This window comes from Nomascus leucogenys, chromosome 22a (genome assembly GCF_006542625.1).
Source record: "Nomascus leucogenys isolate Asia chromosome 22a, Asia_NLE_v1, whole genome shotgun sequence".
In the NCBI taxonomy this organism is placed as follows: Eukaryota; Metazoa; Chordata; class Mammalia; order Primates; family Hylobatidae; genus Nomascus; species Nomascus leucogenys.
In genome coordinates this window covers 106,981,757-106,999,257 of record NC_044402.1, presented here as the reverse complement: position 1 = coordinate 106,999,257, position 17,501 = coordinate 106,981,757, and the positions used below count along the sequence as shown (strand labels likewise).

The following is a 17,501-nucleotide window of genomic DNA, read 5'->3' as shown; positions in this document are numbered from 1 at the left end:
GTTGGTCATTAACATTTATATAAAAATAACTACCAAGTCTACTATCTCTAGCTCTCATCTCTCCCCTGAGGTTATATCCAGCTACCTCCTAGACATGGCCACATGTATGTCCCAAAGCCCCTCAGATCTATCATGTCTCTTCTGATGCCACATTCTCTTCCCTTCACCATTTAACCTGTTTGTTCCCTGGTACTGCCCATTTTAACTAGACATCACCCTCAAACCAACCAACCAATCGAGGTACCTCTGTTGGCTTTAACTATCCTCTCTGCCTTGTTATCCACATGGAGCAATCCTAATAATTTTTATCAACTGCAGATTTATTGAAAGTATTCCGTCTCCATGCCTCTTAGCACTTCCTGAGAACAGGACCTCTGTTTATTCCCCTGACTTTTCAGTCTAGGGGATAATGGCCCAGCACTGACACATGAAATACCAGAACTTCCATGAGCTGAGCTGTCCCTAGGCTTACCTCTCCCAACTCATCTCCCTCGTCTCAACCTTGTCATTTATGAGGAAGGTCAACAAAAGGCTCATGCTCCCCTAACATGCCATACTGCAACGTGGCCTTGCCTCTTCAAACATACTATCTCACATGCCTAGAACACAAGTCAAGATTTAGCTCAAGCATCACCTTTCCCAAGATGCCTTTTCACACTCCTCCAGCCTGAGAGCTGCCGCTCCTTGGTGCTACCATAACATTCCATTTTAACCTCCAGCATATTTCATACTCTTCTAAAATTACGTACTTGTCTATCGACCTTCCCCCAAGTAGACTCTAAATTCCTCAAGTCAGGGACTGCTCATAATAGGTGCTCAACCTGATTCCTTTGCATGCTAAATGTTACTGATAACTTCTGGCACATTTCCAGACCGCTAAGTACCCTGGCCATCCCATATGACCCTTTCTCTGCCATGTGCTAATTGACTGGGAGGCTCTGCTATGGCTGAGATATTTTATTACTCAAAACACACAGCAGTGTTGGTTGCGATCATCTCGCTAGTTTGAAATGATGGTCTCCACCGCAGTAAGAGTTAAAGGAATTGAGGACTTACACTAAAATTAGCTCTATCTTGCCACTCAACATAGTGTAAGATTTGGCAAGACAAGTCCCTTAGGCAGGCAAACTGCTGACACAGCATGGTGAAATGGAACTCGACCAAAGAGGAAAACCTGCAATACCTTTACATAGGCAATTCTGAGTTCTGCTGATTCATTCTGACTTAAAGCTGCAATAACACTTGATAAAGAACACCCAAGCTGACTTTGCATTTTTTTCTGCAGAGCTCACAGAATTTGGCATACAAAAAATTTAATAGTTGTTCTTTATGATCCTTTGCAATTTCTCAAATATTGGTTGTGGTCACTTACATTATAGTGTTTGATAGCATTAACAGGTATTTTTCTTGCAAAGATGCAGTCCTGATCAAAATACTGACAAAAGCTTAAAATACTGACTATCATTTCTGCAACTCAAGAAAACCATATAGAAAATCTCTTTCACCAAAGAAAGGCTCAGTGCTAGATCTATTTGAGGCTGAAGAGCCTTAGTTAAGTCAACAGCTCTTGTTCACACTTTGTACAAAGACATCTGTACAACTGATTCCAACTTAGGAAACAGCATTTAAATATCAACAAACACATGCTCAGAGACAATCGGGTAAATTTTCATCAGGACCAAAATTTCTAAGAAACCATATTAGAGCAAATTATAAAGCAAAGAATCTTCTCAAAATAGGTATTTGCAAGTCATCACTTACTCTGTTCTTCCCACAGAAGTCATGTGAATAGCATTATAAAGAGTAAATGGAAGAAATTTCTAGACTGTAGTCAAATTATACTTGAATCAGTAAATTTATCATGCTTCTTACATATAGTGATGATTATAGTTAACATTTAATTAACTGGATTACTTCAAATATTTATTCCATTTAAAATTATGATATGTAAGTGCTGTGTTTGAGATGCTTAACATGTTAAATATCTTTTATTTCGGAAAAAAAACATAATTCACTGTTTAGAATTTTATACTTTACGTGCTCTATAATACATAATCTGCTAGAAAATAGTTGTTAAACAACAGACATTATTTTGACTAAACCAATATTATAAAAACAAAGCTTTATTGCACCTGCTTCTTAAGAGGATTATGTCTAAATACTCACTTGTTCAGTGTGAGGTCAAGAATGAATTTGGAGCCGAAGGCTTCAATCTGGAAGCTTGCCTGGGCCAGATGGACAGCCTATGGATTCAAAAAGACAGAAGAACCTTAACTTACTTTCCTGTCTTTAAGACAGATTATTATCAAGAATGATATTTAAGAGGAATAACTTTTATGTATCAGTTCATTTCCTTATGTATCTTCATATAGCAATTCATTTCTTTAGGAGACTAGGTACAATATCACGGTTTTGTTAGGAAAATCTAAATATTTGGGTAGCAAAGAGCTAATAAGACAACCCATCCTTGAAAATGAACCCACTAAGATAAAAACCAACAGCATATTCTGCTGGACTTACAAAGTGGCCATGATGAATTATGCAAAAGTCTGACTAATTAAAGCTTGATTTCAGCCCATTTTGTGCATAAAGCTAAGCAATTCTTTCTGCACACCTAAGTGAAAAATCATGTCAGTGCTCTGCTCTTCAGCAGGAATTAGAACTTTCTCTGGAACTTTCTCTAAATGATGTATCAGCAGAATATGACAGTAAAATGGGAGAGTACAAACTTCTAACTTTAGAAAGCACTTAGAACCTGGCCTTCTGTGAATACTGAGAGCTTAAGTCCCCCTTTAAGAGTCATATGTTTACAAATATTGTCATTATTTTATCTTAATTCAGAATACAAAGATAATTCCATCTAAACATGAATCCTATTTACTAGGTGTTAAAGATTATTATAGCTCACAGAAGCATCTTGAATATTGCAAATTAACAAATCAATGAAGTTTTGTCAAAGTATTAGCTAACATAAAACTCTCCTTTGTCACACTATCAGGAAAAAAAAAAGAACAAGGCTAAATGAAACACCTACACAGTACTTCCTTGACTCACAAACGTCCTTCCTCCAGAATTGCATTCCTAAGGCACAGTGGGTGCTGCAAATCATCTGTGAAGTGCTCCATGCATGGTAACCGGACAACAGCATGAACACACCAGGCATCTCCCTCCCAGTACTTTCTATTCCCACCTTCTCCCCAATACTACCCCATGCTCCTCTTTGCCTTCCCTGTATTTTTGATGATTGAAACTCTCCCCATCCTTCAAAGGTGTCCCACCTGCAGTGCTTTTCATGAAGTCTTCCTTCCCACAGTCTTCACACTCAGGGCTTTGGAAGCACTTTATTTGTTCCTCCCTGTTTCTCCCTTTCCCATCCCTCCCCTGGGTGGTAAGCTCCACAACACGTATCACAGGGGTCTTGCAAACAGGTCTAGATTAATGACTCTTCCCCAGCATATCTGACCTTCCAAGTAATTCACCAAATATTCATTGTCAAGATCTTTTTGCCATACCAAACCCATAACACACTATAAATAAACCATGACTTACACTTTCAGTCAAGCACACTGCCAAATCAGATAGTCACTCAATAATAATCCATAAAATGTAAAAAGGAAATTAACAAATATTAAATTTTAAATACAGAACAATGAGAAACAAGGCTCCTAAATCCTTAATGCCATAGGACACCAAGTCAAATTCCGAACAACCTTCTAGAACAGGGTCACCATACTTGTGGGCTTCCTGTATCCATACAACTACAAGTGAGAGAGAGAGAGAGAGCGAGAGAGAGAGAGAGAGAGAAACTTCTGTCAAGTGTGGTCTCTGCTATCCACAACAGAACCTCTATTCAATACAAATATCCACTAGTCTTTAAATTCATTCTGTACCTTGAAGCATTAATTTTTGCATAAAGTATTTATATTGATGAATAATTTGAACAAGGAGAGATTTTTCAGCTCTAGATCCAAAAAGCTTTAAGTATGTAAAATTTACTTCCTAAGAATAAGATAAATCCTTAAGTATAGTTTCTCTTAAGAATATTATACAGTAGAGATGAGTTCATTAGTGGCATCCTGGTCTAAAAGAGCTGATAAATATACCTCCTTGAACATCTTTATAAACACTAAGAAGAACTTGACAGAGACTCAGTAAAAGGCTTATTTTATAGCAAATAAGCGATCAGACAAGTACAAACACTGACAACACTCTGTTGCAAAATAAGGTAATCTGGTGGTAAATGTAGTACCTTCATTTTATAGAATTGTAGGAGTTATACAATTTGATAATTGCTAAAATAGGTTCATACCAAGTCAATGTGACTAGCTTCAGTTTAATAGAATTTAATCAAAGAGCTAGTAAATCATACTGGGTTTTCCTTTTGCTTTTGCATTCAATCATTCCACACAAACATATTAAGTCCTGCTTTGCATATAAAGATAGCTGGGACACAGCTTCCGCCCTCAAAGAAGTGATGGTCTCCAGAGGGGCAGGTAGAACTGTCAGCCTCAGCTTGTCTAATGGGCCACAGGGACCATGGCTGAACCCCATCCAGGCGCAGAGAGGTGCAGAAAGGATCCACTGACAAGGTGCTATTTGAACAACAACTCAAAAGATGAATAAGAATCCACGTGTCAGAGAAAGAAAAGACACTCAAGGCATGGAGGAAGACATTTATAAAAATCCAGTCAAAATGAATGTGTGAAAAATAAGCTTTTTAAATTTTTTAAAAAATGAATATGGCCTGTAGGAAAATGGTTTTCAGATGAAATGTCAAACAATGAATCTGAAAAGGTGGGATGGAGACTAGCAGGCTTCACGTGACATGATCAGTGACATTTATGATCGCAAACAAGAACATGTGGCCAAGACAATGAGCCTTCCCCTAAATGGCCATTCCCTCAAACTCACTCAGCACCATTTCTGGCACATGCCATCATCATCATCATCATCATCATCATCATCATCATCATCATCATGATTCAAACATCTTAACAGATTACTCTCCAGAACTGAAGCAATTTATCATGCCAGCAACAAGATATCTGTTTATCCATAGGAAAAAAAAAATCTGATTTTATTACCTTTATCAGTAAGAATGTTTTAATATTTTAATTCTAAGAGGAAGCACATTTTCTATAAAATGATTTAAGATTTCCTCACCATATTCATCTTCTTTGTGAATGTATCAAATGGAATTAGTTTCATCTAATATATTAACATCCATTTTAAGTCATTTAAATATATTGATGTATGTTATTTTTCTTACATTCTGTTTCTCTTTCCATTGCTATACATTCTGCAAGTGCTTAGACAGTACAAATTCTTCTCTATACCAAAATAAATACCTGACAAGTGCTACTTTTCCCTATCATTTTATTTCTGCCCTGTCTTAGACACAATTAAAATAGTGTTTAACTTCTGGATGCTATGCACTCCATTTCAATTTGTCACTTTTTCTTTAACAAAATATTATATAGTTTTTATATATGCCCATTTTAAATGTTTTCAAATCATATAAAGTGAGCCCTCATTATTATTTTATAAACCACATTGTTGTTTTATATATATATAGATATATATAATTTTTACAGAATATTGGCTTGCTTCTTCCAAATGGTAGAAAAGTTAGAAGAATGGCTGGGATGAGGACAAAGTCTTATAATATACAGCCATATCATTTTTGGTTGATTTAAGAGATTTTGGAGATAATGAACTGACCAGCATCACTGAAATCCACTAAAAATACAAAGACTACCTACACTATTGTTCTTCTTTTACAAAGGAACTATACAGTGACGTTTAGAAATGTGTTCAGTAATACAAAATCAGATCCTAGGAATGCTTCAGAGAAGAGTTCATGAACCACATATTATAATGGTCATAATCAGTTATTTTCTCTTTCGGGATATCTGTTAAACAGCCTTGCTTTTATAAGGACATTCACTATAATAGCACTGTGGAAGAATGCAGGGTTTTATAGCCAAAGAACATCATTTCACAAGAAGAATGAGCATGTCCCTGGGCTCAGAATTACCACCCTGAAGGACTGAGAACATCTGCTGCCTAACCACTTTAGTATTTTTCTTTTAACTCAGAATCTGGCACAGGGAAATTACAGGAGCTCTAAAAACAAAAACAATTAAACTCAATTATATACACAAACCTCCTTCACTGGAGAACAGTTTACACATCTTAGCAATGTGCTTTTGTTTTTATTTTTTCTTTCTAGTGGATGGCATCTAATAGTATATTAAGTAACTTTAAGAAAGCTGTTGGGTTCTTCAGCTAAGACTTGTTTCGCACCTTATCATCAAGCAATGTTATGACATTAAGCAATCACACATGCTCAACTCTGTGTAGGGTACATTAAATAGGCTCAAGAGACACCATTATGTTTTCTTGGGACTTATATTCCAGAATAGCTAATATGGACATAAAAACAAGAAGAAAAATAACTCTATATCTAATCATAAAAATAAAAGGCATTTGCAGGATATACATGTTTTCATGCAATTATGTTTCACACATAATAGGTGTTCAAACAGTATTTTTCACTACTTGGCAAGAATTTGTGAGTTCTGTAGAGCATACCCATAACTGGAACTGAAAATGGGAAATAACATTTTCCCAGAATTCAAAAAATATTATAAGGCTGAATTTCTACTAAATTTTAAAATTTAGTAGAAATTGAGCAACTTGGGTAACTGGGTGCCTACACTATGGATCATCACATCTTCTGAGACATATATTTCACCTTAGTATGCTCTAAACCAGTGGTCCCCAACCTTTTTGGCACCAGGGTCCAGTTTCATGGAAGATAATTTTTCCATGGATGGGGTGGAGTGGGGGATGGTTTCAGGATGAAACTGTTCCACTTCAGATCATCAGGCATTAGATTCTCATAAGGAGTATGCAACCTAGATCCATCGCATGTGCAGTTCACAATAGTGATCGTGCTCCTATGAGAATCTAATGCCACTGCTGATCTGGCAGGAGGTGGAGCTCAGGCAGTAATGCTCACTCACCCGCCACTCACCTCCTGCTGTGTGGCCCAGTTCCTAACTGGCCACAGACTGGTATCAGTCTGTGACCTGGAAGTTGGGGACCCCTGCTCTAAACTATAGGTGGTGTGAGAAACATAACAGAATTTGGAAGTGGTTTCCTGATCTTAAGATATACTCAGTTTATTTAGGGAGATATTCATTTAAGTAATGAAGGAAACATGCCCAAAGTAGAATATCAATAGACAAGAAAATGTTTTACAAACAGAGGTAAGAAGCCCTTTAGTGTATCAAGCAGGCCTAAGCAAACACCAGTGGAATGATTCACACTCAACTTCATAAAGAAGAGGGCTACAGGTCTGGGCTTCAGGAAAGAGGGCATTAGAGAGAGCAAAAGGCAGTAAGCAGATGCCTGTCTTCTCTGTTTATTCTAACATAGAAAAAACAATGTTTATTCTATGTCTGTTAGAACACTGAATATAGCATCTACATTGTATACGTGTGACAGGTGTATGAGTGTGTGTGTGTAACCATAACCTTTTCAGGAAGTGTTTTATTTCCTTTATCTTGTTGCTTATGGTTCTTTTTCTTACCTTTACAGTTTTTCAATAGACCTTTCAAGAGTTTCTACTCCATTATTTTCAAATATGGTGGAGAAAGGTCATAGAATATAAAACATCACCTTTTTTTGAGATTCAGGACATTTTATAATGTTCCAGAGAAGGCAGATTTGAAAGTTCACCAACTAACAAGATGGGAGGAGGAAAATCCGTTAATTTGATGCTAGAGGGACCCCGCCTTTGTCATCATGGGTTGAGCTGCTGAGGACAAGAGTCCACTTCACCAGGAAGACTTTCATCAGCATGGCTGTTTGGTATGTTTTTCTTTTCATATGAAAACAGGAGGCACAGAATCCAGCATCCCAGACAATTAAATATCCATGAGAATAAAATGTCAACTTTAAATTGAAATAAGTTTGAGGAAAAGAAGTCACTTTTTTTCAATCACAGAGGTTTTTCTAAAGAGGACTAGTTTGGACCTATCCTGTAGCTGGAGAAACATAAAAGTCCAGCTTGTGGATCTTTTCCTGTATAATGCAAAAATCCAAATATGTAAATATATCTTAAAAGTTTTGAAGTCCAAAAGAAAATATCAACAGACCATTTTTAATTGTAATTTGGTTCTAATCCCTTATTCTAAATTGATACACTGGTGATTGCACAGGTTTGTGTTATGATAAAAATAATAATGCCTCATATTTCTTACATTTTAATCATCTCAAAGTACTGTCACGTCTATCTAGAACACAGCACCCCATGCAGTTGGTAGAGCAGACATTTTTATTACCCTTTTATAGAAGAGAAATATTTTTAAAGGGCACAGAGAGATTAAGTAATGTTATTGTCCAAGGTCATACATCAAAGGAAGAAATATGAGCTGTTAGTTTTAGTTAAATGACAAAAAAGTGCCATACTTATGCCAGAAGTCCTTACATCTGCAAGCCTCAATGTTTTCTGGTCATTAAAATACAAATAATAATAGCTTAACAACATGATGTGTGCGAGGATTAAATAATACAATAATGCAACTGACGGCCAGGCGCAGTGGCTCATGCCTGTAATCCCAACACTTTGAGAGGCCAAGGCGGGAGGATCGCTTGAAACCAGGAGTTCAAGACCAGGCTGGGCAACATGGTGAAACCCTGTCTCTACGAAAAATACAAAAATTAGCCAGGCATGGTGGTGCATGCCTCTAGTCCCAGCTACTCAGGAGGCTGGGGCAGGAGAATCACCTGAGCCCAGGTGTTTGAGGCTGCAGTTAGCCAAGATCATGCCACTGCACTTCAGTCTGGGTGACAGAAAGAGACCCAGTCTCAAAGAAAATAGCAATAATAATAATGTGACCAATGTAGCTCAGCCACAGTGAAAAAGCTCAGTCATTTAGGAAGGAGACAGTAAAGTAGGAAAAAGAGAAAAAAGAATATAGTAACATTTTGGAAGGGTATCAATCAACCCCACCCTAAAGTTCCCTCCCAGGATAGTTAGCCACAATCTAGCAAATTCCAATGTGCATTTATACTCAGCAAAATTTGCAAATTTTGTATTTTTATTGCTAATTACCATTATGTATTATGCTTTAACCTTGTTCAAGTTGTCATGTCTTCAAAATAATATGAATCATTTTCCTGAGAAGTGAAACAGCTGCAAATGTTACATGAAGGCAGTTCTGCAAATTAGGGTAATTTGCTGAACATTCTTGCCATGATGCATTTAAACAGGTAGTTTGAAGGAGAAAAATATCATCATGTTTTCTTCTACCATGTTCCAATTGATAGTATTATGGGCTAACCATCAACAATTTGTATTAAATACCTACCTTATGTAAGATACTAGAGCAGATATATAGGAGAGTTAGTTTTGTTTTTCTGTTTTTGTTTTTGTTTTTGAGACAGGGTCTCGCTCTGTTGCCCAAGTTGGTGTGCAGTGGTGCAATCACAACTCACTGCAGCCTTGACCTACTAGCTGAAGCAATCCTCCCACCTCAGCCTCCCAAATGGTTGGGACCACAGGCACGTGCCACTACTCTCAGCTAATATTTTTATTTATTTTTTGTAGAGATGGGGTTGCACCATGCTGTCCAGGCTGGTCACAAACTCCTAGGCTCAACAATTCACCCCCCTTGATCTCCCAAAAAGTGCTGGGATTACAGGTGTGAGCTACCATGCCTGGCCGAGAATTAACACTTAGATCAAAAAGATTATAATATGGTTAAGGAAATAAAATGAGTAACTGCAAAGAGTGAAAAATATAATATGTCAATTAAATAAGAATCGTTATTGTTATTATTATTATTTTAGAGATGGGTCTCACTGTGTTGCCCCAGCTGGTCTCGAACTCCTGGCCTCAAGCAATCCTCCCATCTCAGCCTCCCAAAATGCTGGGATTACAGGTGTGAGCCACTACACCTGGCATAAATATTATTTGTAAAGATACCACATACAATATAAGCATGATTAATTACTGAATTTGGAGTAAAGGCAACAAGTGCATTTGAATTTGTGGAGTGAGTCTGCTGGGGGCTGGAGAGAGCTGAGAATGGCTTATGAGGAAGACTTTCTCTGCATTTAAAGATAGAATTCAGACAGCTCTTCTAGGATTTATTTAATAGAATGAAATTATAAAGTGTTAATAAGTATTTGCTAACAAATAAATGCTTAAGAAACATGCTATTAAAGTAAAACACAGGATGCCTTCCATTCTGGAGTGTTATACTGCAATGTGGATTGTGGTGTGAGTTAAACATGACAGTTTATCATAAAATAAAGCATTTCACAAGAATGACAAGTAGGGGGAAAACATACATGCCCAAAAATGCTAATGTATTTTGTTAATCAATCTCTCTTTTGGCCTTAAATTAGGAAGCTTAAGTCATACCCTTTGAAGGCTATTACAGAAACAAGACCAAAGCATCAACAAAGCACATTCTTCTCACAACCCACGGTGAACATCTCCCACTAAAGGAAGCAGATCACAGTGTGACTTTGTTCTCTGTGCCAACCTAGCCGAAAAAGATGGAACTTATACTCTAAAAGAAATCTAGCCAATATTTAATTATGCAATCTGATGGTACAGAAAAAAGGAAAGCTTGGATTTATGGATTTGTGAATTTTAACTTCTGACCAAATCTTATACAAGAGCTCTTTTCTAAATAAATCAATTTTAAAGAGGTTCCAAATTCATCTTCCTCTCTTTTCTTATGTACCTCAGTTTGAGGTACTCTTTTTTTTTTTTTTTTTTTTCTGAGATGGAGTCTCGCTTTGTCATCCAGGCTGGAGCCCAGTGACATGATCTCAGCACTGCAACCTCCGCCTCCTGGGTTCAAGCGATTCTTGTGCCTCAGCCTCCCAAGTAGCCGAGACTACAGGTGTGCGCCAATACATCCAGCTAATTTTTGGGTTTTTTTAGTAAAGACAGGGTTTCACCATATTGGCCAGGCTAATCTTGAACTCCTGACCTCAAGTGATCCACCTGCCTCGGCCTCCCAAGGTACTGGGATTACAGGCATGAGCCACTGCGCCCGGCCGAGGTACTCTTAAATATACAAAAGATGGATGCTGAAGAGAAAGAGGAAGTAGGCACTGATAATCCAAATACATATTCCAGTATTTGGAATCACATTAGCCACACTAAATATTTCTTTTTAAAATTCTTCATGGCCAGCCAAATAAGAGAAGCTACATTTAATCTTACGGTGGGTATGGGGGAAGTCAAACTAAGATTTTCCCTAGTGATTATTTAGCAACCCTGCAGGACTCTGTAACAATACACTTTCACTGACAAAGCATCCTTGGGCATGTATATGAAACGTCTTCTATACATTTACCGTTAGTGATTAATGTTTGCTGGATATTAAACTGGCAATGCCAACTAAGGAGAAAGGCTGAATTACAAGCCTTTGGAGCGCTTGCTATTTAAAATGGGTAAAGCAGCACAAATATCACTACAGCAGTATTATTTCACATTTCATTTCATATTTTTTGAAAGATGAGTAAAAATACAACTATGACAACAGTTACCATGGAAGCGGTTTCTTTTGGCTGCCTTCATGAATAGCAACATTTAATGTGGTGCATTAATCTAGTAGCTGAGGTGTGATTCACCTTGTTCTTTTTCCTCGTCAATTCCTACATCACTAAACTGCACAACTCCAAGGAACACTTCTCTCTCTGCTAACACTTGTGTCATAAAGCAAGAACATATTTTGTCTTTCTAGCCAGAATTATTGAACACCCACTAAATAATTTAAATAAAAGAATGGAAATAAAATATAAGTTTTGGAAAGCAAGACACCAAGCACCATGCTTAGTGTCTGTGACTCATTACACGGCAGTTTTTAAAATTTGCTTATATAATGTGAATACTATTCTAAAAGAAAAAAAAAAGCCTCATGTGAGGCAACCCTCCTTAAGGAGTCCTACTTCCCTAGTCTGCCTACTCTGGTCCTTGGAATTTTGACTATAACAGTCCAGTGGACTCATGTCAATGCAAATATCAATCCAAGGCAATAGAAGCTTCTTTAACTTGAGTCTTTATGATGACTACATAAAGATTTGTTAAGAATGAGAAATTCTGAAATACAAAATGAAAATTATGGTACAGTAATTATACAGTTCATTTGAGCATTTTTATATCTAGCAAGCCATAAATGATATAGAGTAGATTCAAATATTAACCTCCAATTCTCCCTCACTAATAAATAACTGAAAACATGTAATCAAAGAAGGCTGAGCAGACCTGTCCAGGCCAGAGCTCTCGTCTCTTGAAATACCTCGATTCACTGATCCTTGTTGGTAGGTTTCATACTGTTTCTACCCAGTGATTTGTGTTGGGATCTCTATACCAGAGCTGATATTTCCATTTGCAGAATTTTTCAGGCTTTGCTTATGAGACTGCTCAAAGTTCATGTTAAATATACAGCTGTTTGACAATGATATTCCTAAGTGGTCTTTGCTTTCCTTGACTACCCTCAGCAAGTTGCACATTACTGGGGCAGAGATCCCTTTTATCTACAGAGAACTACAGCTACAGATTAGGAAAAGTTCAGTGTTCTCTTGTCCTCAGCCATGTCTGGCTCTGTCCTTTGCACTGAATTCTGACCTCACCTATGACTATGGATGGGTTGTATTCTACCCTTTTGGGTGAAAAGAGTAATTTTCAAATCAGGAGTCATGCCAAAAATGGATTTCTCCATTTTACAAAAATGCAGGTGCCAGTAGACTTCCTAAGTAACATGATTAAGTCCTGTTCCTCGACATAGAGGCCCACAATTGTCCTGTTTCACAATTTTACTCAAAACAAATATGTGTACTACACATACTTTACCCAAAGCTAGATGTAGAAAAGCTAATATTGATATGTGACCTCATGTTCTCTAATATCGAACTTCCACAGAGCTCTGGAAACGATCAACCACTCAACCTGTATTTGCACAATTTTTTAAACTAACATTTAGAATATTGACCACTATGCAGAATCTCCTATTTTCATATGCAAATGATAGGTCTCAACACGTCCATGTAATGTTTTAGGCCTATTAAAACTCCATTTTTTTTTTCTAAATGTGAACCTAGAAATTACATGGAGCCTTGAAGACATATAGAAATAAAAACAGAATATATCTATTATGTATCTGAGGAATATATCTATTTCCTCAGATTATATATTACCTTGTTGGCTTCTACATCACACATGAAATCATTTACTCTTTAAGCAAATAATCATGTGTGTCTACCACATTTCAAGCAGAAGCCCATGCCTTCCAGGGTTTACATTTTAGGGTGTGTGTTTTGTGGGGGATGGCTAATACAACCAACAATATAAAGTAAGTTAGATAGCGATGAGTGATATAGGTAAAAAGACTAAAGTAGACAAGAGTCAAAATAAGTTAGGGAGTTTGTAGAACAAAGAGGTGACAGTTTTAAATAGGATGGTCAAAGAAGGAGTCTTTGAAGAGGTGATATCTGAGCAAAGACTAGGTGAAGGTGCAAGTCATGTAAATACCTAAGGAAAGAGAATCCCAGGCAGAGGGAACAGCTAGTTGTAGAAGCCCCAAGGCAGGGGCACACTTGGTCTATTCAAAGAATAGCAACAAAAAGGCCAGTGTGGATCAAGTGGAGGGAGACTAGAGGAGTTGTGCAGGCAATAGTCACAGAACCAATGAGCAGTCAATTGTGTAGCACCTTGTGGGCCACTGTAAGAACTTTGCCTTTTATTCTGAATGAAATAGTAATTTGCTGAGAATTTTGAATGAGGAATGATATGATCAGGTTTCCATTTTTAAAATTCACCGGAAGCTATTGTGTGGACAATGCACTAAAGTGGTCAGGGGGCAAGGGAGAAGCAGAGTGGCCTTAAGAGACTTTTGCAATAATAATCCAGGTAGGAGGTGATAGGGGTTTGACTTGGGAAATAACAGTGGAGTTGATGAGATTTGGTCAGATTCTGGGAAGATAGTGAAAGCAACGTCAATAGGACTCACTTACAGATTAGACATGGATTATAATGAAATAGAGGAGACAAGAAAACTCTAAAATGTCTGGCCTGAGTAACCAGAAGGAGCAAGCAATTTATTAAGATGGGGAAAACTGCAGGAGAAGGAGGTGGTGGTAGGAATTCAGGACTCTGAATCTAAGTTTGATATGCACATTACATACCCAAGTGGAGTTGTGAATAGGCAGTTAGATATAAAGAATAAATCCTTTAAACTATGATATGGTTTGGACCTGTGCTCCACCCAAATCTCATGTTCAATTGTAATCCCCAGTGTTGGAGGTGGGGTCTAGTAGGAGGTGATCATGAGGATTTGATCATGAGGACAGTTTCTCATGGTTTTAACACCATCCCCCTTGGAGCTGTCATCATGGTAGTGAGTTGTCATGAGATTTGGTTGTTTAAAAGTGTGTGGCACCTCCTCCCCTCTCTCTTCCTCCTGTTCTGGCCATGTGAATGCCTGCTCCCACTTTGCCTTCCACCATGGGTAAAAGCTTCCTGAGGCTTCCCCAGAAGCAGATGCTGTCATGGTTCCTGTACAGCCTACAGAACCATGAGCCAATTAAACCTCTTTTCTTTATCAATTAACCAGTCTCAGATATTTTTTTATTGCAATGTGAGAATGGACTAATACAGAAAATTGGTACCAAGAGTTGAGGTATTGCTATAAAGATACCTGAAAATGTGGAAGCAGCCACGGAACTGGGTAACACACAGAGGCTGGAAGAGTTTGGAGGGCTCAGAAGAAGACAGAAGATGGGGGAACATTTGGAACTTCCTAGAGACTAGTTGAATGATTATGACCAAAGTGCTCATAGTGACATGCACAGAGATGGCCAGGCTGATGAGGTCTCAGATAGAGAAGAGGAACTTATTGGGAACTATAGGAAAGGTCACTTTTGTTATATCTTGGCTGTACTGTGCCCCTGCCTTGGGGATCCATGGAACTTTGAACTTGAGAGAGATGATTTAGGATGTCTAGTAGAAGAAATTTCTAAACAGTGGTGTTCAAGATGTGGCTGCTTCAAACAACCTATGCTCATATGCGTGAGTCAAGAAATGAACTGAAACTAGAACTTACGTTTAAAAGGGAGGCAGAACATAAAAGTTTGGAAAATCTGCAGCCTGGCCATGTGGTGAAAAAAGAAAAGCTCATTTTCAGGAGAAGAATTTAAGGGGACTGCAGAAATTTGCATAAGTAAAAAGGAGTCAAGTGCTGATAGCCAAGACAATGGGAAAAAAGCCTTCAAGGCATTTTAGAGACTCTCACAGCAGATCATCACAGGCCCAGAGGCCTAGGAGGGAAGAATTGTTTCACTGACCAAGCCCAGGGCCCTGCTGTCTGCCTCAGGACACTGCTCCCTGCTTCCCAGGCACTCTAGCTCCGGCCAGTCATGGTTAAAAGAGGCCCAGACACAGCTCAGGCTGCTGCTTCAGAGGGTGCAAGCCATGAACCTTGGCAGCTTCCATGTGGCATTAAGCCTGCAGGTGCACAGAGTATAAGAGTTGAGGCTTGGGAACCTCTGCCTAGACTTCAAGGGGATATATGGAAAAGCCTGGATGTGCAGGCAGAAGCCTGCTTCAGGGGCAGAGCCCTCATGGAGAACCTCTACTAGGGAAGTGCAGAGGGGAAATGTCGGGTTGAGCCCTCACACAGAGTCCCCACTGGGGTACTGCCTAGTTGAGCTGTGAGAAGGGGTCACCATCCTGAAGACCTCAAAATGGTACATCCACCAGCAGCTTGCACCCTGTGCCTGTAAAAGCCACAGGCACTCAATGCCAGCCCTTAAGAGCAGCCTTGGGGGCTGAACTCTGCAAAGCCACAAGGGCAGGGCTGCCAAGGCCTTGGGAGCCACACCTCACAACAGTGTGCCCCGGATGTGAGACATGAAGTCAAAGAAGATTATTTTGTAACTTTCAGGTTTAATGACTGCTCAGGTGGGTTTCAGACTTGCATGGGGCCTATAAGCCCCTTTCTTTCGGCTGATTTCTCCCTTTTGGAATGGGAGTATTTACCAAATGCCTGTACCTCTATTGTAATTTGGGAGTAACTAACTTGGTTTTGATTTTATAGGTGCATAGGCAGAAGGGACTAGCATTATCTCAGAAAAGACTTTGGACTTCTGAGTTAATGCTGGAATGAGTTAAGACTCTGGGGGACTGTTGGGAAGGCATGATTGGATTTTGCAGTGTGAAAAGGACACGAGATTTGGGAGGGGCCAGGGTGGAATTTTATGATTTGGATCTGTGTCCCCATCCAAATCTCATGTTCATTTATAATCCCCAGTGTTGGAGGTGCAGACTGTTGGGAGGTGATTTGATCATGCAAGCAGTTTCCCACGGTTTAACAATATTCCCACTGGAGTTGTTGTTACAACAGTGAGTTCTCATGAGAGCTGATTGTTTAAGAGTGTGTCGCACTTTCCCCCCATCTCGGTCCTACTCCTGCCATGTAAGACACCTGCTCCCACTTTGCCTTCCACCATGAGTAAAAGTTTCCTGAGGCCTCCCCAGAAGCAGATGCTGCCATGCCTCCTGTACAGCCTGCAGAGCCATCCCCCTTGGAGCTGTCATCGCAGTAGTGAGTTGTCATAAGATTTAGTTGTTTAAAAGTGTGGAGAGCCATAAGCCAATTAAACCTCTTTTCTTTACACATTACCCAGTCTCAGGTATTTCTTTATAGCAATTTGAGAACAGACTAATACACTAATTAAAGATATATCCTTTAATGTTTACTGAGTGAATAAATTTCGTAGTAATGGACAAGTGAGTAAATGAGAGGCATATGAATAAGTAAATAAATAAGGGAATATTAGGGATAAAAAAATTCTAGTAAATGCATAAAGGAGGGTATATAATTCTGTGGATAACTTACTGTCTGATAGAGTTAGAGTTTAAATGAGAAACCTAAGATAACAGAGAAAAAATTATAGAAGTCAATTGTAAAGCAACATACTAATCGGGTTTTAAAATCAACATTTTTAATTAGGACAGTGTCACTTTGAAAACCAAGAGATATTATGCACTCTAAATTTCCCAAAAAGAATTCAAGTCCAAGAGCATCACTTTCGTATGTCTTACACATACATGTTAAAATTTCAAAGGAATGATCAGCAAATGAAGACACAGCTCTCTAACAAACCACATGGATCACACGATTGAATGTATATATATTAAACATTCCTAAGAAACAATATAATGTTTATCTTTGATTTTCTGAAAGTCCATTTCCATATTCTGGAAGTCATGATATCTCTACTGCTTCTAATATTTCAAACATGTCACTACTTTTAGGCATACGTCATCATATACATTGTCATATACAATATCTCATTTTAGGAATTTTTAAAGGCATAAGCTTATTTATTTTTATTTACTAACTATATCTCCCATCTTAGAGACCCATTTTAAGTCACAGAAATTAAGATATATCCCACATCCTACTAAA

The 17,501-nt window shown here is 38.3% G+C and overlaps 1 protein-coding gene across 3 annotated transcripts in view; it reads right to left on the bottom strand.

Annotated features, from left to right (window-relative positions):
- Nucleotides 1-17,501, bottom strand: part of ADAM23 (ADAM metallopeptidase domain 23) — a 178,931-nt gene that overhangs the window by 138,583 nt on the left and 22,847 nt on the right. For all 3 annotated transcript variants that reach the window (XM_003253987.4, XM_030802444.1, XM_030802445.1), the window contains exon 3: nucleotides 2,167-2,243. In XM_003253987.4, the coding sequence (XP_003254035.1) occupies nucleotides 2,167-2,243 (77 nt within the window). The remainder of the gene's footprint in view (nucleotides 1-2,166; nucleotides 2,244-17,501) is intronic.